We start from the raw sequence: 23004 nt of genomic DNA, 5'->3' as shown, positions 1-23004 counted from the left end.
CTGTTCTCATGATAAGGAAGGTGTGTAATCACCAGCTTTACCTGTTAGAACTTGCCATGGAAGTAATAATCAAAAGCAAATGCAGGCTATAAAGAAATTCAGCCCAACATGTTTGTCATACTTAATCCTGGTCCCTGTGCCTCGCATCCAGTCTTTCCCAGCTTTAGTGCCTTCCAGATGCATGTATATTGACTTCCCAAAATTTGAGCAACGCTGCCTTGGAAATTTTGGGAAGTAACCTTTGCAAAAGGAGAAAAATGCCCAAGCTGGGAAGCTGCTTGAATGCTGCTTTTCCATCTATGCTTCTGGAAAAAATATACATAAAAACATAAAAAGAAACTCTAAATATGCACCAAAGTTAGTACAGATCCTTGACCTACCTACAGCAATATAAATTTATCTGGATAGCAGGAAGTCATTTTAAATAATTTTTCTCTAAGAATATTTAGTATCCAATATTTATTCCTAATATCTGCCTTTTCCTTCCTAAGTAAACAAAGCCAAAAACTTTAACCAGCCACATCAACATGGTCATACTTTAATGGACTGGGAAGTCACAATCTCTCTAAGGCCATTTTTGAAAGCTTCAGAAGTAATCCACAGCAAGAACTGGCAGCATAGGTTTTCTCATTCTGAATAAGAAATATCAATGCCTATTAAGTAGTTTAACACAAATGTGGGAAGAAACCCCCCCACACACACATAATCCCACTTACAAAATTCAGAAAATCCCAATCCAATTCTTAGGCACTTGGAGTCATTAATAAGCCCTGTCTCCACAAACAATATTAATTAAATAACTACTTGCCCCAAGATACTTAAAATGAACCATCCCTTACATCTCTAGATAGGAGACCAGACTGAGAAACAAGTATGGAACATATGGAACCCTAAGGGTTTTTATAGTCAGGAAAAAGAAGAGGGGAGAAAAAAACAGACTTACGGAATTTATGCAACCTAATTCTTTATTCAAAAGCCAGGGCAGAGAAAGCTTCCCTTCTCCACGGTAGCAAGACTGGATGCGTTCCTTGATCTTGTCTTTGATCTTCTTCAATGTGAAAAGGCAGAGGACAGATTCTTTTGGTGGTTTGACTCTGTTCTTCTGCCCCTGAGAGAAGATTGTGAACAGAATGTCCTCCTGTTCTGAAATGCCCAGTTGCTTGGCCAAGGCCTTTCCAGGCTTGCTGAGGTAAGCATCCTGAATTAAGCGGTATTCAATGCCATCTCGAACACAACCGATGGGAAATTCCACATACGAATAGAACTTGGGGTCATCCACGCATAGCCGGACAACTTTTGAGGTGAAAAACTGCTCTCCTGTAGAGTCGGGTGAGGTAAGTTGGGTGTCCAGCTGCAGTGTTAAGTAATAGACAAATTGCTCACTACTGAAACTATAGATATAATAGATATCAAATGTGGGAAACTTGGAGAGTGTATCTGATGGGATCTTGAGCTGGGAGGAGACAAATTCATCTTGATAAACGAAGCCAAACATCTCTGCATTCTCTTCACTGTCCATCAGTTTACGGCTGGACAAAGTAGGGAAATACTCAGACTTTCCATCAATGGGAGTTCCAATGAAAAGCTTGTTTTGTCCATTCTGCACTTCAATTATAACACCAGACATTGTTCCTGACTCATTGACACTAGAGAGGTAGTGTTCCTTGCGGTGGTGCGGCTCGCCCAACTTGAAGAGATCGTCCAAGCGTAGGAACTGGCAGATACCTTGTGAAGCACTGCCACAGGCTATCAGACGATTCCCAGAGTAATCTACCAGCAGCAGTTTATTGACATTGTTGGTACTGACTAGCCCATGTGGGCAAGACTGCACACTAGGTGGTGGGTAACACTTCTCATTGTCATCTACTGGACCCGTCACATGTGTGCGCATTTCTGTCAGGTTGTTTGCAAGCTTATAGATCCGGTTGACAGCACCCACATATACTTCCCCGGTTTTGTTGTGGACCACCAAATGTGTCAAACTCCAGTCTGTGACCTGGAAAGTCATAAAAGGGGAGGAGGATTTGGTAGTGCTTTTTGCCAATGGCAACCAAAAACTACCCAGAAGCAGCAGGGTCCAAATATTAATTGACACATGGTGCTTTAGCCTTAGAAGCCACATGGTGGAAGAGTCACATCCAGCAATGCATTAATCTAACTATAAAATAAACAAGAATCAAACCAAAAACTGGAGTGGGGAGGAAAGAGTGAATTTCTGTGGACGAACTTCTTTTTTTCCACTTGTTTCCAGATTCAGGACATGATAGATGCTGGCATTCTACAGGGCCCTAGAAAAAAATGCAAAAACAAGCATGGTTAGGCAAACAGTTGTGCCACTCAAAATACAAAAGCACAATAAAATCTCAGTTACAAACATCTCAGGAATGGAGGTGGTTCAGATAGCTGAAATATTCAGCTGTCTCGGAGAAGCATTGCATAGTATTTGTTCATCATTCTGCATTCTTCTCATTAAAGTTCCCATGACTGTTTTGTAAATTCACTATAGAAAGAAGCAGCTAAATTGTTTGGAGGACTGGCTTAATGTTCTTTTTTTCCCCAATGGCAGCAAAAACTTTAGAAGTGTTAAATTTGGAATCCTGTTACCAAGGGACTAATTTTACATTTTTTGAATTAAGAAAAAAAAGACATAAAGTGAAGGTCTGGGATTTCTTTTTTTAAAAAAAAAACTTTTAAAAAACTGGGCTTAAATCTTTTTTTAACTTATTTTAGCCCATTTCTAAGCTGTTTTGTGTATCTGTATCATTGTTCTGAATGCTTACTAGTTATTTTATATTGCACTGCATTGCATTACTATGATATCAATGTGGTTAAGTTTTCTCATGGTTTTAAAATGGTTGAAGGCGACAACATTGATTTCTCACAAAAGAATACTGGAAAATTTCCATACATATTTGTATGATGCAATAACTAAAACAAGTCCATGAATCCTTAATTATACTTAACTGAAAAGCCAGATTGTCTTTCAAGAAAAAAAATTAAATGGCTTTGTGTCATGAGTTAAATAGAATAATGCATATGGTTACTTGAAAGTAATTTCCACTTTGTTCTTATAAATTTTGCATGAAGTGGTGCAATCATGAAGAAATAAGTAATTATAAAATCTTTTAGTAGTCAGCATTCTTACTATTTCTTTCCAGTTTTAAGGAATATATTTCTGAATTTGTACCTCTTCCCATCTCCATAAACAAATAAGCCATTATTCATTACTTTGTCTCCCACCAACATCAATGCTACACACATGCAGGCATGATGATGTGTTAGCTTCATAAAGCATGTGACTATGGACTTTGTCAGCCTTCACCTTAATCTATTTTCCTCTATATACATGTTCCAAGATTCTGGAATGAAATTTATAAAGATATTGAGGGAGCAATCTAAGAAACATAATTACTTCTTCTATGTTCAACATAACTGGTAGTTGACTAAGAGCCTTATTTACATAAAGGTTTGTGACATTTTAAGGTAAATTAAAAAAAAACACCAAAATGTTTAGAAAACCACAAAGTACATCTCCTAACATGACAAAAGTCTATTCTGCATATATTAAAATGCTCTTGAAGATATCCAATTAACCAGTGAAACAGCTTTCCTCCAGAAGTTGCAGGTACTCCATCACTGGAAATAGTTAAGAAGCGATTGGACAGCCATTAGTCTGAAATGGTATAGGATCTCCTGCTTGAGCAAGGGGTTGGACTAGAAAAGGGCTTTTCAACCAGTGGTATGGGTACCACCTGTGGTACATTGGCACCTGGCAGGTGGTATGCGACCATCCTAGAAAAGCGGCAGCAGGGAAGGGGAATGAGCTGAACCAGTGGCAGCACCGCACAAGCCTGAGCGAGAAATGGCTGGAGCTGCACCAGGATCAGTGCTTCTTTGGGGCTGTCAGGGCTCAGTGGAAGCACCAGGATCAGCACCAGGATCCAGCTGGAGCTCGGCGCTGATCCTGGCACTTTTGCTGAGCCCAGAAGAAGCGCCAATCAGCTGGAATGTTGCAGCATCTCCAGGGTCTTGTGATTTACATTCAGATGCTTGGCAACTGATTCATATTTATGATGGTCACAGTGTCCCAGGGTCATGTGAAGTGACTAAAACCTGCTGCAACCACCCAGCAGATGGGGGGAATAAAAACCAAACACACACACACACACCCGCTGCCAATCCTCAACAGAAATGTTTACAACAATGAAAATGAAGAGTGCTGCCAGGTGGGCAGGCAGGTGTCTTACTCGGCTGTGGCTTGAAGGGCACTTTTTTCAGTGTCATTGTAACTTCAAACAGTCACTAAGCGAACTGTTGTAAGTCGAGGACTACCTGTACTTCATCACTTTTTTCCTTTTTTTTGGGGGGGGGTCATTAATTTTTGACATCTTGCTAGGCGATTGGTGGTACTCAGATGTTGTCATAACCTAAAAGTGGTATAATGGGTGAAAAGGTTGAAAAGCCTTGGACTAGAAGACTTGCTAGGTCCCTCCCAACTCTGTTATTCTTTTATATCTCATCAATGTTTGTTTGCCTATACTCAGTTACTTTTTCAAAATTTGACCTTTATGGGAAAGTGCCAATGTTCTCTCCACTCAACCATGTCTGGCAAGCATAGAAGATTGCTTGTAAGATCTTCCAAGATTTTCCCATCTCCCAGGCAAATGATTCTTTCTTGTAACAAAAGGCAGCCTTGAGCTTATCCTAGATTTAGCGCATACCTCAAAACCACAGAACTAGCCTTGAGGCAGACTAAAGGGTGATGGGTGGGGGAAGCCACATTACTCATTCCCTGAACTGCCATTCCAAACACTCAAGAGCATAGCGTTGTTTTTTTGCTCTTCACAAAAGTAGGAAGTGAGCTTGTCCTTCCTTCCAAGATAGGTCAAAACATATCCCTAAATACTTGTACAATGCTTATACCAGAGTAAACGATACTCAGATTTCGAAACATTCTCCTGCAAAGTGCTACTACCATTCTACGTAATCCTGAAGAAAACAACCAATAAAGCATCAATTTTGAAACCCATGTAACTAGCACAATCATAATTTAATATGTATGCTGCCCAGACTCACTGTGTGCGAGTTAGGCAGCTATATAAGTTTGTTTAAAAAAAAACAAAAACAAAACGGCAGCTTAATTATCAAATCCTAGAAAATGATCCAAATCAATGATTCCCTCCTCCAGTTCCCTCAAGTTGAAAAGTTCTTCTTCTTTAGCTATGGTTCTCTTTGTGTGCCTAGAGACATGGGGAGAAGAATGGCCCAATGTGTTATTCTACTCTCGGAAACTGAGGAGATTGCGGGTGCTAGGCATCCACAATCAGGATTAGAAAAAAAGGGAATCAGAGGGTTAAGAAAGAGAAGGAACTCTGCAATTTCAAGAGATAGAAAACCACAATTGGGAAAGCAGTGGACGGTTATGGGGGTTTCTCCATCGATGCAGTACTCCATTGGGAAAAGAGGAGGGGACCTTTGCAAAAGGATAGGTAGAAGCACAATAGTTTAATCTGTTGTGTTCCACCAACATTAGGCACTGCACCATGAAGCTTTTGTGACATTAACTGTTTGAATGGGCTCTCAAGGCCACAACAAAGAATTTAAGGGGGGAAAGCATAATCTCCTAGTTGCATATTTATGATGTGAGACTTGAGCGTCTCGCACAAGGGGATGCTCTAACAGTTTAGTTACTGAATCATGATTTCTACAATCTTGCCTGCATCTACATGGATGCATCTGATTTTTCAGTGGAAAATTTTATCGCAGAATCAAGGACCTCCACTTCCACATTAGGATTAGGATTAGTAATTTGACATGTTCAGAGATCTGCATTAGTAAATTATAAAATCCATCTGTCTTTTTTTAAACAGAAGCTCATTGAGAACTGGTCTGATTCCCAGCACCAAGGACCTTCAAACATCTGTTCTTCTACTACCTATTAGGCCACATTCCCTCTTGACAATATCAATGGAGCTGATGCTGGATGGGCCACAGAGGCTGAATGACTTGCCATTCATAGACTGAGAAAGCAAAGCTAAAGTAGGGTCTGGGCTCAACCTTGCTTTGTTTTGACTATAAAGGGAAGCCAGCTTGTCAAAATAGCAATCAACCCATTTCACTAGCAACGCTGACACATACACAGAAAAGCCCTCGGCTAATCTCTCAGGCATTCAGCTTCATCCCAAGAAATTGCTGATCCCAGAGAAAAAGTCCAAGAGCTCTTCTCCCACAGAGAATCTGCTTCTATAAAGAGAAACTTTGGGGGGGGGAGACGGTTTTCAGTTTTATTTTTGCTTTTCTTCTCTTGCCCATTACCAGGAAGCTCACATGAAACTAGGGGAAATGTTCATGCCATTTCACCATTTACCTAATTAGACTTCAGTGTGTTGAGTGGTTAGCCAATAATGAGATTTTACTTTTTATAAAGATAGGAAGCAAAAACAGAGACCATCACAAAGAGAGAAACGAGTTGTGACAATAGGCAAAGAGAGTTTGTCTGTTTTACGAGGTTTCACTTCCAGCTCTGACGTAGAGCTTATTCCACTCGTATTTGAGTTTTTCCCTTACTTCAGACATGTCAAACTCACGACATCCGTATTGCAGCTTTTTCCCCATTCCCGGTGATGCATCCGGTCCGCAGGCCGGCAGTTTGACATCCCTGCCTTACTCTCTGTGAAATAGAGGGGAAATCTATAGCTTCCCCCAATATGTAACACACCTCACATTACCTAGTTTCCCCAACAGAAGGAAACGTACGGCTATCTCTGACGTGTGTATCACAATGCATACACCGTCTCCCTAGTTTTGAGAGGAAGTTTCATTTAGATTTTATTTCATTTTTTGCTAAGATTATGAGCTGCCTCTAGCAAAGTGAAACAGATAAATAATGTGTATATAAAACTAAGAGTGTGCAACTCCATGATCCTCTAAAGTTACAGTGATAGAGCAAACATACTGATATCTTGTTTGTATGTAGCTTTTCAAACTGTTGGTTGTTATTTAACTATTGAGACTAATATCCTGGGATTAACATCAAAGGAAGAAGCCATAGATCTAGATCAGCTTTTCCAATTTAGTACCTTGTAGAAGTAAATTCTTCAGTAAAACAACCAAACTACATAAGAGATCCCATTTGGAGAAAAAAGGTCTAGAGACACTCAACAAGAGCCTATGCCTTCCTCATTGTTATTTTCTCCTTTCAAAAGCAATTCTTCTACTGTTGCACACGTACCCAGAGAACCATATAGCATCCTTTCAAAGGCAGGGCCTTCCAATTGAGAAAAGCTAAAATAAGACTGAGGAAACAAGGATTCAGTCATAAGGGAGGAATTTGTATTTAAGACTTACAAAAAGATCTCCTAAAATCTATGTTCCTCTCTCCATCCCATTTCGCTCCTCTTCTTTTATTTACACAAATTGCTAGAGAGAAGGATTGCCTCCAGCGGAGGAGGAGCTCATTTAACAGAAGCCAGAGATTTATAGACATCTACAGTAAAAATGATCAGAATCATTTGTCACTCTGGAACAGTCGGAAATGGAGCACATCCCTCTCCAGACTACAATGACAGATGCTTACTGCAAAAACTCCAATACTGTAGTAAAAGTCCTTTCTTTTTTCCAGTAACCGGGGTGTCAAACTTGCAACGTCACATGACGTGTCACGATGTATCACAACTTTTTCTCCATTGCCGGCAATGGGGTGGGCACGGTTTTGGCATGACGCATCTAGCCCGCGGGCCGGCAGTTTGACACCCCTGTACTATACCCTTAAAGGGTACAAGGAACTACCAAATGACATCCTCAAACACATTAGATTCCATTTCCAAACAATTCATGAGAGCAAACAGAAGCTCCTCGTCCAGAACTGATCACTATGACCTTCAGCATTCCAGTGACTTCCCAAAAACTTTCCAGAGGCTTTTTCCAGAAATCTTCCCTACTGACAATTGTATTCCTTACCTAATATTTCAAGCTAGGCTGCATTAACAGAGGGATAGAATCAAGATCAAGTGAAGTACTAATACCACTTTACAATGCTTTGGTAAGGCCACACCTGGAATACTGCATCCAGTTTTGGTCACCACGATGTAAAAAAGATGTCGAGATTCTAGAAAGGGTACAGAGAAGAGCAACAAAGATGATTAGGGGGCTGGAGGCTAAAACATATAGGGAACGGTTGCTGGAATTGGGTATGTGTAGTTTAATGAAGAGAAGGGTGAGGGGTGACATGATATCAGTGTTCCAATATCTCAGGGGCTACCACAAAGAAGAGGGAGTCAAGCTATTCTCCAAAGCACCTGAAAGCAGGACAAGAAGCAATGGATGGAAACTAGTCAAGGAGAGAAGCAACCTAGAACTAAGGAGAAATTTCCTGACAGTTAGAACAATTAACCAGTGGAACAACCTGCCTCCAGAAGTGGTGAATGTTCCAACACTGGAGGTTTTTAAGAAGAGACTGGACAGCCATTTGCCTGAAATGGTATAAGGTTTCCTGCCTGAGCAGGGGGTTGGACTAGATGACCTCCAAGGTCCCTCCCAACTTTATTATTATTATTATTATTATTATTATTATTATTATTATTATTATTATTATTATTATTATTATTATTATTATTATTATTATTAGCTAGAGAGCTGCACCAGGAATTTGTCATACTGTATTGCAGAACAGAGCAGAGCCTAAGTTTTCAAAGCGGCATATTGTTTAAGAATTCTTTCCTAATTCCTTATGCACAAGCCGCACTTTTGTACACCATCACTCAGCCCACACAGAGGCAGGTAATGGTGGGCACAAAGAATTGCAGCTTTTCTACATTAACTACACAATGGCCACTGCAAGGGCCCAGATTCATATGCTCAGATTTTTCATTCTTTCCCATTGAAACAAGTGAGCTTTTCAACACCTAGCAAAGCTGCCCCCAAAGGGTAGCTTGAAACTGGAATGGATATACATTTCAACAACTAGATTGCTGATGAAAGCCTAGGCTTTTAACCATTAAAGAAAAAGAGGGGGGAAATACTGCATCAGCTGCATTGCCTCTCCACTCCTCCACTCCCTATTCAAGGTGCTATTTAAACAGTTTAAGGCTGGCGGATCTCAAAATTGTTTTCTCCTGAGGGTATGTATTTATGCACCATGGTAATCAGGAGAGGTTTTGTTAAGTGCCTTGCTGTCTCTTGCAGTACAGAAAATAAGGATGTAGGACTGGGCCTTCTCTGCAGCACAAAATAAAAGAGTAAACAAGTCTCTACAGAATAGGAAGGCTGCAAAAGCTAACTTCATGTACTTATTGGTACTCTATCGTAGTTTCGGGCAAATCCTTAAGGTGGCTAACAAAATTAAAAAGAAAAAAGCAGAATATTAAAAAAATACCAACATAAATTACCGTATATACTTGAGTATAAGCCGAATTTTTCAGCCCACTTTTCGGGCTGAAAAATTCCACTTCGGCTTATACTCCAGTCAACAAAAAAACTTACCGAGGACTTGTGCGCGGCCGAGGCTTTGGTGCTTCCGGGATCGCGCGCACCTCTCCCAAGCCACCGCCGTCCGAGACCTGCAGGTCTCCGTTCCTCCGCGCCCTGCCTGCCTGCTTCTTTCAGCTGTCTGCCCATCAGCTGTCCATAGGGATGCTGCAAAGCTCTCCTTCTCTAGGCCTTGGACTCCCTCCTGGCTGAAGAGTAGATGAACCAAGCCAGCAAGGAGACAAAATGTTTCTGCAGCTGTTTTTCCTCTGAAGGTTTTTTTTGTTGTTTTTTTTTAAAGTAATCTCCGAAGGTTATGCCAGAAAATGGAGGACGCTGGGTCTTTGCAAGCTTTAGCTGTCTGCCTGGCTGCCTGAAGGCCGCCCTTTTCAGGCAGTCTGACAGACAGCTAAAACTTGCAAAGACCCAGCGTCCTCCATTTTCTGGCACAACTTTTAGGGATTTATTATTATTATTCCTACTACTACTATTACTACTACTACTACTTCAGGAGTAAAAAGTTGCAGAAAAAAATTCTCTCCTTACTAGCTTAGTTCCTCTACTCTTCCATCTGGAGCCAAGGTAAGATTTTAAAAAGGGATATTGGTTGGAAGGCAGAGGGAGAGTTTAGTTTTAGCATCTAAAAAAAGGGGGGGGGAAATCAGCGAGTACATCCCAACCAGCTTTTTATGTTTTTGTTATTGAAGAAATATGGGGGAGGGGGAGGGGTTCTGGGGTGGGTTGGGGAGGGGATAATATTGTAACTTCAATAAAAATTTTCAATAAAAAAAAGAAATATGGCTTTCTGGGGGAAGGTGGGGAGGGCGTTAAGGAAGGAAAGGGTTTTTGGAAGCTCGTCCTGAAGCTGCCTTTTGTGCAAGGGGCCTTTTCTCAAAGCCTAGAGAGGCAGCTTTGTTGCCTCCCCGTAGACAGCTGATGGGCGAACACCAAAAGCTCCAAAAGGCTAGGGAACTAGTCCCAGAACACCTTGGTAGGAGGAAGGGCAGAGGCAGAATTGGGAAAGAGGTAAGACAGGGTTTTCCTTCCCAGATGTTTCTCTTTGGCAAGACAGCCAGCTGTGCTGAAGCCCAGTATCTGGGGGTGGGGGAGACCTGAGGCAGGCGGGCTGGTGCTTGCATTAGGCCTCCCAGGATCCCAGAGGCTTGCAGAGCGCGGATCCAGCCTCCGAGGCATGCAGAACGGCGGATCGGCTTATACTCGAGTCAACAACTTTTCCCAGTTTTTGGGGGTGAAATTGGGGGTCTCGGCTTATACTCGAGTCGGCTTATACTCAAGTATATACGGTAAGTCTAATGCCAAAATAACACTGATCCCTAACGTGGGTCATCTTTACAAGGACCTCTCTCTGGAGGGGTTAACAGCTAAAGTGTTTCACAATCAGAAACACTTTAATCAGAAGTTAAATCCATGCACACTTTTCAGAAGAGTCTCCCATATTTCAAAAATTTTAAAAAAAAATCAGAGTAGCTCATAATAGAATAAAGCCTTGTGGACACGGTTCATGGCAGTGCTGGGAGAAGCAGACAGTGGGTCTTCTCTAATGCACATCAGCACATGCACACGTTTGCTCTGGGTGATGTCCATATATAAAGGATGAGATCTGTAATTGCAAGGGAACAATGCCTGACTCTTGCAATCCAGCAGACAGCCAATCAATGGGAGGCAAGGAAATTAGGTAAGATCCTGGGGCTTTTATAGGTCACACCAGAAGCCGAGTGGAATTCACTCACATACTACAAAACCTGCAAAAGTAGCTCACTCTGTGCATATAGGCAGACAGTCTAAATGACTTTCTCCAAGTCTGCTTGCCTTTACTAATGATTTTGGGCCTCAAAGATATTTATTTATTGGCTGTTTGAAGCTTTTCACTCTAGTGCCAATCCTGACTTATCGTAAAGCTTTTATTTAAACCAAAAAGAATTGTGTTTTGATATAGTTTTGTTCCATTAGGATTCTAATTTAGACAATGCAAGATAAGAATGAACTAAGCACATTTCTTATTTGGCCTCTCTTGAATCCACTCTTTAATTTTATTTTTAATTATCCGGAACCTTACTACTTCTCTGTTATTGAAACCCACTTGGCCAACTTTAGGCCATACTCCAGCAACATCAATCATCTGCACCCCACCTCCACAACGTCCAAGCCAGCATAGCTTGAATTTTGAGGTCACATTGTTCCATGTTTCCCCCACACCTGTTTTGTTGTCAGCTGCCAGCAATGTGAGTCTGGGGAGCAAAAAAATGTAGGCGATTGTGTTACACAGGGCAAAAATTCCACACGGCAACAGTCAAGCATTTGCCCTCACATCAGATCCGGCTCTTTGTGTGTAAGCAGATCAGCTATTTTATGCTGGGGGGGGAGGAACGGGGGGGGGGGAAGGGGGAGACTGCAGATCCAAGCGCCAGATCCAGTCTGCCTGTTCCCGTGTGGTATTTAGGCGTGTTAAGGTCTCATGAGGAACAGGGCAACAATGGGTGCTTTTAAAATAATAACAATAACAACAACAGCTGTGTGAAGTGATTCTCTCTGAGATACAGGCAGAGAAGGATTAACCTTTCCTTCCCACGGTAATGCAATCCTAAAAAAAAAAACCTCTTGTGGCTGCGAAGCAACTGGACCTAGTAAAGAGTCCCAAGGTCCCCAAAGCATCTTTCTGAACAATCTTAATTGCCATGCAAGAAAGGTAAGACCAGAAACAGTGGCAGCAGATTTTGAAAGAACAAAGATCAAAGTATGGAGGTAACGTTGAAGGCCCCAGCTTTTGCCTCGGCAGACCCCTAAATCTCCATCTTCTAAAATACAGCTCCAAAGGGCGGGGGGAGTGTTCTGTCCATCTCATTCAACACTTGGATGTTATAAAATAGAAGCAGTCATACAGAGTAATCAGAGTGGCTTCATTTTAAATATACCTTGCGTTCTGAAACTGTTTTTTAAATCAGCAGGTAAGGAGCACAAGTGAAAAAAAACCTTGTCCTACATAGTGACCTGACTCAAAGATCTACAGCAAGGCAGGAAAGCTGCCACCGCTGCCACCACCACCTCCGGCTTGATTCTATTACTCTGTCAGGGTACCAGAGAAAACCATCCTGCAGGCATCAGTCAGATCTCCATACTGGGGACAAAATAACCTCCAGCAACTCCTCTACTCCATGAGGATTATGTGACAAACATCTCAGTGGAACACAACAACCTCACCATCTACCTAGGATCCTTGCTAGGGGAGAAGGGGAAAGATTGTGTTTGCAAGAAGAATAAAATATTATCTTTTTATGATTCTGGCTGGTATATAGAAAGTTACGACACAATCTTCAAGACATAAAAGGGCAGTGTGTGTATGCATGTTCTGGAATATTTTATTTATTTAGCTAAGGTGGGGGTGAATATCTACCCCTGGAGAGAAACCCCTTATAGCAGCAGTGTTTGATCGAGGATTAACAGCTTCATTGGCACAAGTGACACTAACCACAAACCCAGCTCCAGTTGACTCGACTCCAGAAGACGGCATGCAATTACAGGGCCAGAATATCTACAGGCTTTCTTCTGTAGCCCCCATACTTGAATTTCATCATGTTTCCTAAGCAGCGCCCTGACCCAGTTCAAGACCATGTGGAATCAGGGACCTTGGTATGACTGAGGCAAACACACTTGGAACAAAAACTTCCATAGGAAGAATTAGATCCAGAGGTATGAAGTAAGGATGAAACCTCGTGTGTGTGTGTGTGTGTGTGTGTGTGTGTGTGTCTGTCTGTCTGTCTGTCTGTCTGTCTGTCTGTCTGTCTGTCTGTCTGTCTCTGTGTCTGTCTGTGTCTGTGTTTGAGAGAGAGAGAGAGAGAGAAAGAAAGAAAGAAAGAAAGAAAGAAAGAGAAAGAAAGAAAGAGAAAGAAAGAAAGAAAGAAAGAAAGAAAGAAAATATACATATAGACATTCTCTCTTCTTCCAACCCTGCACATCTGACACCACATATTTCCCATTATCAGAGCAGGAAGTTTACCACCAGCAAGCAGCACAGGAAAAACCAAATTGCAGACTTTAACAGCATCCTGAGAGCTACATTCCTGTTAACTCCTTTCTGCCTCTCTGGCACACACAGCAGTAAATCAAGCAAACCCTTGGCTTGCATTCCAGATAGTAAGTGCAATTTTAACCCGCCCACAGATCTCTCCCTAGCTCAGCAGGTGTCAGGTTGATGTTCAGCTTCATGTACAGATTTTCCACTTTTATTCCCATTCAAAACCCCAGTTCCCCCATGAAACGCCAGACAATTCTTATGCAGGGCTTTGCTCACAAAGTTGCCCACTGAGTGGTACATACAATCATCCCAACATTCAGCCTAGGTTTGGGAAAGCAAGCTAAACTGCAAGGAGATGAGCCAATTTGCAACAAATTTCACAAGACCCTTGGCTTCTAAGTGCTGTATGCAGATCCACTTGAGCGATAGACAAGCTGTGTGACACTGGCATCAGTGTCCAAATAAAGCAGACACAGCTGTGCAATTCAAGCACCAAGTGGCAAGAACATTTCTGGGATCAGCCATGGACTCCGCGGCTGGATCCTGTCCAGAAATAGCACTTTTCAGTCTTTTGTGGCAGCAGATCTGGGTGCCACTAAGAAAGAAACCTGCAGCTAATCAAGATGCATACTTCCCCCAATTTGCTGAGGTTGTAACATTCAATGTAAGTATTAACACATAGATTATACAGTCCAGCAAGATGCAGCTCACTGAGGCCCATGACTGGAAAAGCACGATACTCTAATCTGTTGACTAGGCATGGTAAAATGCCATGATCTCAATATTTATGCCTGTTCAATCCAAATCCCCTTTCCTGTCTCACAGCAGCAGGTGACACTGTAATCTCTGGTGAAGAAATTTTCAAATGACCTCAATCAAGTGGCTGTTTTCCCGCAATATGCTAAATCACACTTAAATGAACCATGGTTTAGTGAAATGTTTCAACTTCTTAGGATCCCATGATATCCTACACCATAAACTAACCACATTGGCTAAGTTTGCATTAGCCACTGAGCCACAAAAAAGACAAATATATTTTATACAGGCATGCTGTACTAAACTTGGAAAGCTGTGCCAGTGGCTAATTTTCCATAACATGTCTCATTTCTACCCTAACTTGTTCTCTATTAATTTAGTGCAGATTGCTAGCTTCTAAAAAATAACTCAACTGCCACACTATTAAGGCTATTCTTCCACATTGCAGACAAAGAGAGAAAACAGTCTGCAAGGCTACAGCCTCCTCACTCTCAAAAGTATTTTAACAACTGCCCCCAAGAGCAAAAGGGACGCGGTGGCTCAGTGGGTTAGGACGCTGAGCTTGTCGATCGGAAGGTCGGCAGTTTGGCGGGTCGAATCCCGAGTGCCGCGTAACAGAGTGAGCGCCTGTTACTTGTCCCAGCTTCTGCCAACCTAGCAGTTCGAAAGCACGTAAAAATGCAAGTAGAAAAATAGGGACCACTACGGTGGGAAGGTAACAGCGTTCCGTGCGCCTTTGGCGTCTAGTCATGCCGGCCACATGACCACGGAGACGTCCTCGGACAAGCGCTGGCTCTTCGGCTTTGAAACGGAGATGAGCACCGGCCCCTAGAGTCGGAAACGACTAGCACGCATGTGCGGGGGAACCTTTACCTTTACCTTTACCCAAGAGCCTAGCTGACCTTGCCTGATTTCAAAAAGGCTAACCAGATTAGTCCTGATAGTGCTTACATAGGAGACTATCAGGAAGTCTGAGACTTGTAGTATGGATTGCAACATTGGAGAAACACCCTAGAACAGGGGTGTCAAACTGCCGGCCCACAGGCCAGATGTGTCACCAGGAAACTGCGCCCACCCCATTGCTGGCAATGGGGAAAAAAGCTCTGATACATCACACAATGTCAAGTGATGTCGCGAGTTTGACAAGTCTGCCCTAGAAGATGACAATGTCAAACCATTTTCATAATGCAGCCAAGAAAAATGGATATATTTACACAGTCACATACAACTAAGCTCACCTTAAGAGTCTTAATGATATGACCTCTATCACAAAGCCTCTGACATGAGATTTTTTTTACTTCTTTGTTAAAGTTCTCCACCACTAATTTAAAGGAGAACCATCTCTGTTTATCAACCACTGGACTCACAACTTTGGAAGAGGGCCCTTGACTGATTCCACTTGCAAGCTATCCCATAACTGATTCCACTTGCAAGCTATTCTTGCAACTAAGAGCTTTTTCCTAATGACCTTGTGTTCAGGAAAGAAAAGATGAACATTTCTGTGAAATCCCTGCCAAGATGGGGGAAATTGTATCTGATCTGCCTTCTGTTGCAATGCAACAATGAAATCAAATAATATTACTTTAAGTTTCTGAGAGCCACTGGCTAAGTTACTTAAACACCAGGGAAGGGCTAAACCACCAGGCTTTGCCAAATGGCCCATTCATAGTGACAAGCACCCCAAAGGGATCTAGAAAAGGAAAGAAGCTTAAATGCATGAAGGCAGCTGGATTAGGAAATTAGTAGCGATGGATTAAGGAGGGAAAAGAAAGCTTCAAGCTTGATTGATATTACAGAAGCCTTCAGCAAACTGGTGTGCTCCAGAGGTATTGCAACCACAAATTCCAGAATTCCAACTTATTATGCTTAGCTTCTTTGAATACGGTATTAAATTGAAACCTGACCGCACATAAAGTACTGCCTGTGCTTTAATGTTATTCATTTGAAGACATCTTCTCAACCATCTAGTGATACCTGCAGAGCTATATCAGTTCCTTCTGATTATCATTTTTTGTTAAAGTGTAATATGAATCAGCACATGCTTAAGAAATCTCTTACATTTAAATCTCTTAATGAGTTCAGTGGCAATGGCAGGCATGCAAATTATTTTTCCTGCAGCAAAGATTACAACAAAACCCCAAAATCACAACTTTCTCCCACCAAAAGGGTTGGGTTACAATTCCCAGGATTCTCAGCCAGAATTGTGAGCTGGCTGTAAACTCTGACAACAGTAATCACAAGAGGAATTCATCTGGAAAGTTAAAGGCTAGAGAAAGCTAATCTGTAGCAAAGTTTGTTAGAAAATTTATGTCCCATTTTCAAATGTAAACATGGTTCTGAAGCAAAAAAAACAAAACCCAAGTCACTCATAGAAATGATGTCTCCCTTTTTAATTTTCATCTGCCTGCTTCATACCTCAGGCTTCTAAAGTCCCAGGAACATTCTTCTTTGTACAACCCCTCATCCTCATTTGCAATCTACGCACACAATCTCAAGGAATTTATAATGTTGATCTGACTACCCATCCCCAAAAGATTAAAACAAAAAGATTAAATGTGCATGTGTGTGTGCACGTGCGCGTGCACGCACACGCCATATGTAAGAAAGATCACAGTTTAAGTCAACAAGAAGTGAGAAATTAATCTCACATAAAAAGAATGATAAAACATTTCTGTGGAAGGGAAACATATTTATTTGGCAGAATTTGCTGGGGTTTTTTTCTTTAATGTATATGCAGACTATGACTATTTAACAAGAAGTCAGAGTTAAAGAAATCAAAGTTAGTACAAATAGAAATAATTCTTTGCCAAAGCCAGCTAAAAAATAGAGATTCTTTAAAAAGGAAGAGAAAGTTGGAAGATAATAAACTAGGAGAAACGATGGGATTACCAATATATGTGAAGATAAATTCACCATTAAGGAGATGTCAATGTAGTTTTGTGGGCAATAATATAGAGGTGGTTTGCCATTGCTTTTTTTAACATCCTAGTCTAAGTTATGTATATAGATTTCCTGATGATCTTTTTTTCCAAATATTTAACTTCTCAAGATCAATGAAGTCAACTACTTGTTGAACCAAACTAACAAAAAAAAATCACTGAGCCTTCATTCAAGAAACAGAAATGTTTCTAACTCTCAGGTTTACAGTTTACTGAATCTTGGAAATTTGGTGGCATTTGGCAAGGATCTTACTTCTCTTTACCAATGCATTGCTTGCATACCTCTTTCTCTTTCCACTTCTCCTTCTCGCCATTATTGTTTCTGGTGTTATTTTGCTACTGAATTAAGGTGTGTGTGTGTGTGTGTGTGTGTGTAGCAAATCTGACAACAGTAATCTGGATTCAATTTTCAAAACTGATTTTTAAAACCAGATCATATGAGCCATCAGCAGTATCCTACATCCAGTGACCCCAGTCAATCCAAGTTTGACTAAATTATCTCAGCAAGGTCAGGTTCGGTTAGCACTTGGATGGAAATCTTTGAGGTGTAGACTAGATCAGAAGTTGAGAAATATCCAAGAAGGAGAATGACAACCACAGGAATGTTTCCAAGCAAACCACAAGGACATGAAGTCGCCAGAAGCTAGGTTCGACTTTAACTTTACCTTACCCACTCAATTAGCATTTGTATTACAAGTGAGGAACCTTTGTTCCACCTGTTGTGGCATTCATCCTTCAGTTTATATTTCTTGCACCAACTGGACTTAGCAAAAGTTTTCCAGCATATCAAGAGGAACAGCTATTTAAAAGACAGTTTCTTGTTGACAAGGCTACATTGGGGAGAGATAAGCTAATCATTCTCCTTTAACATAGCAATAGCACTTGGACTTATATACCACTCCATGGTGCTTTACAGCACCCTCTGAGCAGTTTACTGAGTAAGCATACTGCCCCCAACAATCTGGGTCCTCATTTTACTTGGAAGGATGGAATGCTGAGTCAATCTTGAGCCGGTCAGAATCGAACTCCTGGCAGTAGGCACAATTAGCGTACAATACTGCACTACCAGTGCTGCAGCACTCCCCCATGGTATTTCTGTACAGCAATGAGATTGGAATACAGCCTTTTCTTGAAATCAGTGAAAGGTTAGGGTTGATTGGGTTTTTGATTGGAGGTTATAGAGAATATAACAGCTAGTTAGAAATCAAGACATGTCACATTGTACATGTACACCATTTTGGTCTAATGGTTAAGGCACCATGCTAGAAACCAGGAAAGGGTGAGGTCTAGTCCTGTCTTAGGCATGAAGGGCCGGCTGGGTGACTTTGGACCAATTACTCTCTCTTAGCCCAACTCACCTCACAGGGTTGTTGTGGGAGGAAAAGGAGGAGGAAAGAGTATTAGATAAATTCACCACCTTGAGTTATTTATAAAAAATAATAAGATGAGATAAAAAAATCTTTGAAATTATTCTTATAGAAGAATTAGGGGAAGGTGATGACATAGGTAAGTGTTAATTCTTTATTTATTCTTCCAGTAAAGAAAATAGCAGAATAAATAACTAAGAATAACTTCTGAACATATTTGGGTGGAAAAAAATTATTTTCCCCATCTTTGACCTCAGTGGTCTTCAATACCGGGCCCAAATTTATTTAGCTTCAAAATCATCTGATCATAAAAATCAGATTGGAACATAAACCAAAAACCACAGTCTTTACATGTTCCACACTGCATATAGGTCACTATCCTGTGTGTATGAGGTGGCACTTAAAAAGAAAAACAGCATGTTTCTGTCTTAGTATCATAAATCAAGCCTGGCAACATTTACTGGGTAACATCACCTTCAGAAGTTGCACCCCTGGATTTACTACACCCCCTTTTTCTAAAAGCACCATTCCCCCATACCAGCCAGGCATTTGTACTTGCTAACAGGAAGTCAGTTCTCCTCCACAAACATGGCCACCGTGGTTACAGTGCTTTGCAAACCCTCTAGGCAGACGCCTTGGAGCTGAGCCCAGGTCTGCAATAGACTGCATTATATATTCTTAAAAGGGACAAAATAAATAAATAAACTTTGCCCAAAGCATTCACATGCAGCATGGCAATTCAGAGAGCAAAGCAAAGAGGCCTAAAAATACATTCCATTCTTCTAGCAGGCTAAAAAAAAAAGTAAACAGTGCCAAACATCCTAAGAGGAAAGCAGAGAGGAGGGGGGGAGGGGGAGGGAGAAGGAGTCAGTCTGACTCAGACAGCAATACCACAATGGGATGCAGCAGCAGCTCCTTGAGAAGCAGAGGAAGAGAACTTAAAAAGAAAGTTGATATCAAAGAAGACAGAAACCCAGATGGAAGGAAGCGTGGGTGAGCGCCTGCACTTACTTGTCTGACAAAAATCATAAGACATGTGCAATGAAAAAAATGGGACAATCAGATGGCAATCTGGCCACATGGCTTGCAGAACCAATATATCTTCCTTTCACCCAGGCTGGAAAGGAAATCTGCTAGGAGCTCGCTCCACCTTTAGAAAAATGGCCGAGAGAAGCTTCTTTCAAACTTGGGTCACAGCTGTTCTGTGAACTCCATTGGCTAAGACTGCTGTCTGACTGGCTAGAGCCACAAGCCTCACAATCTTTCAAGGAACATTATTTTAAAACCCAAAAAGTCACTGGACTTACCTTTCTAATGCCTTCATGCCAGTCTTTTCCTAATAAAGGTAGCAAAAAAAAGGTACCTCCAAACCTTGCTCTTCTATTCCCTCTTTGGGACTCAATAGAGACCCCACAATACTGCAAGATGCTTGTAACTCTTCAAGCAGAGCTAAATAGTTTGGTGCCTACGTAATGATTTCAAACCTCTTGACCATACTTAAGTTATCTAGAGTGACCCGCATGCTCCTCCCTTGCTTCCAACCCTTGGGGCTTGCATCTCCTCCCTTCCCCTCCTTAAACTTCCCCTCCTTTCCCTTCTGAGCAAGAACTACATCCATACTGAGCTGTATTTAAGCAATAATACTGGCTGTGAGGAAAAACATCTCAAAATTCCACAGTGACAATGTCTTTATAACACCCTCCAAAGGTTTATACTATTTGCAAGCTTTAGATTTTCTTAGAAACAATCATCAGGCACAAGGTTTGAAAGCCAAGAAAAGAAAGAATTGGAGGAGGGCACTGCACCTTATAGCCAATGTGTATCAATTTCTATCATAAAAGAAATGAACGTCTCTCTACAAATGGAGTCACATCAGGTACAGAGAGGTGTCAGATACACTTCTCAAAACTTTCTGGGGAGAGACATCATTGAAGGTTTCAAATCAGAAACAGAATGAAAATTTGAGTTAGAAGCTGATTTAAATCTTGTAAGATGCCAATAGTTCTTGATTTGGCCCAGATTCAACATAGCCACCTTGAAATTTGCTAGTTTCTGATATGTATTGATTTGAAGAGGTTGCTTTGTTAACTATTTGAGATAGCAAAGTCAAGTAAAAAGAATGAGACATGATTTAGAGCAACACCTTTAAAGACTTTCTCTAAGATGTAAATATATTGTGATATTTGTTCTATTAAATCTAGAAGCCTTTCCCACCCCCTTCCAGTTGAATATCTATCAAATATTGAAGTAGCAGTTCAGAAATTTTAACTGCTTACTTCCTCCTTTCCTCCCATTTTAGCAACAGAAGAAAAATCAAACCTCTGAATATGAAGACAAACTAAAACAGCAATTATGTTTAGACTAAGAAAGATGCTCAGAAAACATCCTGATCCTGTGTTGTGATTCATTTGTTCTAAATGAAAGTATCAACAGCAACTCATCTGCAAGGGTGCTGTACAGCTTAATTAACAGTCACAGAATTATTATTGTTGCTGTTATTGCTATTAATATATCTTTAGTCAAGATAGTCCTTGCATGAGGGACATGGAGAGTACAGTAAGATTAAAAAGCCAGCAGGAGGAATGGGAGATATAAATGCAGCAAGGGATGAATTTTGAGTATAAATGCAGTTCCATTTGTGGGTTTCCACAAATGAGAATTAACTGGTGGCACTTTCTACCCAGTGACTCAAAGTGTTTATTAATGTTTACCACAAGAAACTTTGCAACAACTCTATTGCGCGCATCACTTCAGAACCTCAAAAGGCAAAAGCTGAAGGCAGCTCTTTCCAGGAGGTTGAATGTTTGAAAAATAACTCATTTCAAGGTCTTTCCAAGATGCAAGATCAAGATAAGGCAAGAGTCTCACAAAAATTACAGTAAAATAATGGCAATAAGCCTAAGCAGTACCTATCTTTTCCGATACTTTATACATTCTATGTGCATCTCAGCCAACTCTAAAGTGGTTCCACTTAGCTTTTAAAACACTGTGCTTCCAGACAAGGCTATTCTTAAACCATCTCACAAAAGCTACAAAAGTTCTAATGACAAAACATCATCCCATGACATTTTACTACTATATGTATCCCTCCCATCTTTCATCATTTTTTCATTTTGGATAAAACCTATAGCAAAAAAATATGTAATAACTGAGTACTGTTTTTGGACTGGCAGCACTGGAAACCTTCCAACAAGACCTGGTTCAAATAATGCATTAAGTTGAAATCAAGCAAACCATATTATGACTTAGCCCAGAGTGTTAAACCTGCCAATGTGTACATCAATGATAATGTTACTACTGCTCTGGAAAACATAGTATGAGTGCAACTGACAGATAGAAACATTAAATTGAGTTGTTCATGAAAATGTAGTATAAAGCTATCCGTCACCAATGGTTCAATCAAATATACATGAACATTGCCTAATCTAAACCACTCTATCATACAAAGAAAGCTTGTTGATAGCCCAGAAACTTTGAATACCTTTGGATAGTGCTAAATTAAAACACTATGTATATGATGCTTGGGAAGATAACAAAGAAAACTAAAAACTACATACAAAACCAGGTTTACATCATCTGCTGACTAAGTAGCAAAATGCTACTTTTACTTTATGGAATCTGGCAAAGTCTTGGGACAAGGCAGTATATAAACAGGTGTATTAAATCAAATAAAAAGTTTATGTAAATTGGTACATAAAGAAGAGCCTGTATGGGTTATTATGTATTAAATGCTACAACACCTATTAACTTTATATGCCCAATATGCAATCCTACAGCTGGCTCCTTCCATAATTTGTTCAATACATCATAAGATTCACATAAAGCTAAGACATAAACTGTGGTTTACATATCACAATAACTAAGTTCATATAAGATGCCAAGCAGAACTAAACAAGCCACATGATGGCTTAATATGTACACAGCTTCTGTGATTTAAGGATAGTGGAGATGTTGTTTGCTTTAGATTTACAGAGATTTGGGGTTTGGCTTGCTGAACAAGGCAGTGCCTCAAATGAACAAAGTTTACAACTACACTCATGGTTTAGAACAAGGGTGTCAAACTGCTGGCCCGCGGGCCGGAGCGTCACGGAGAAACCGCGCCCATCCCATTTTCGGCAATGGGAAAAAGTTCCATGACATCACGCGACATCACATGACGTTGCGAGTTTGACATGCCTGGTTTAGAACAAATATATTTAACTCTAAGCTTTAACCACAATTAAAGCCAGAGTAAATCAGTGAGGAAAACATTGGTGAGGGAAAACACCTTGCCATCCGTGGTTATCTATCATGCATGGATTAGCAACATTGCATCTTCAACAGCTTTACCTTACTAATAACCTATACAGGCACCATATGATTACTCTTCTGACTTTTTCATCAACAAAAGTCTAATATCAAACAATAACAGTACAGCAGAATCATCTAAACCTGCTGTTATAAT

General features: G+C 40.8%; 1 protein-coding gene across 1 annotated transcript in view; it reads right to left on the bottom strand.

The window, feature by feature from the left end:
- Window positions 1-23004, bottom strand: part of PLXNA1 (plexin A1) — a 408858-nt gene that overhangs the window by 354626 nt on the left and 31228 nt on the right. Inside the window, exon 2 of the mRNA XM_081315906.1 lies at window positions 944-2288. Within this exon, the coding sequence (XP_081172032.1) occupies window positions 944-2122 (1179 nt within the window). The 5' untranslated portion in view covers window positions 2123-2288. The remainder of the gene's footprint in view (window positions 1-943; window positions 2289-23004) is intronic.

Source organism: Vipera berus (assembly GCF_964194415.1).
Source record: "Vipera berus genome assembly, chromosome: 2".
Taxonomy (NCBI): Eukaryota; Metazoa; Chordata; class Lepidosauria; order Squamata; family Viperidae; genus Vipera; species Vipera berus.
Note: the sequence above shows the minus strand (reverse complement) of the source record. Positions and strands in the feature narration are given on the sequence as shown.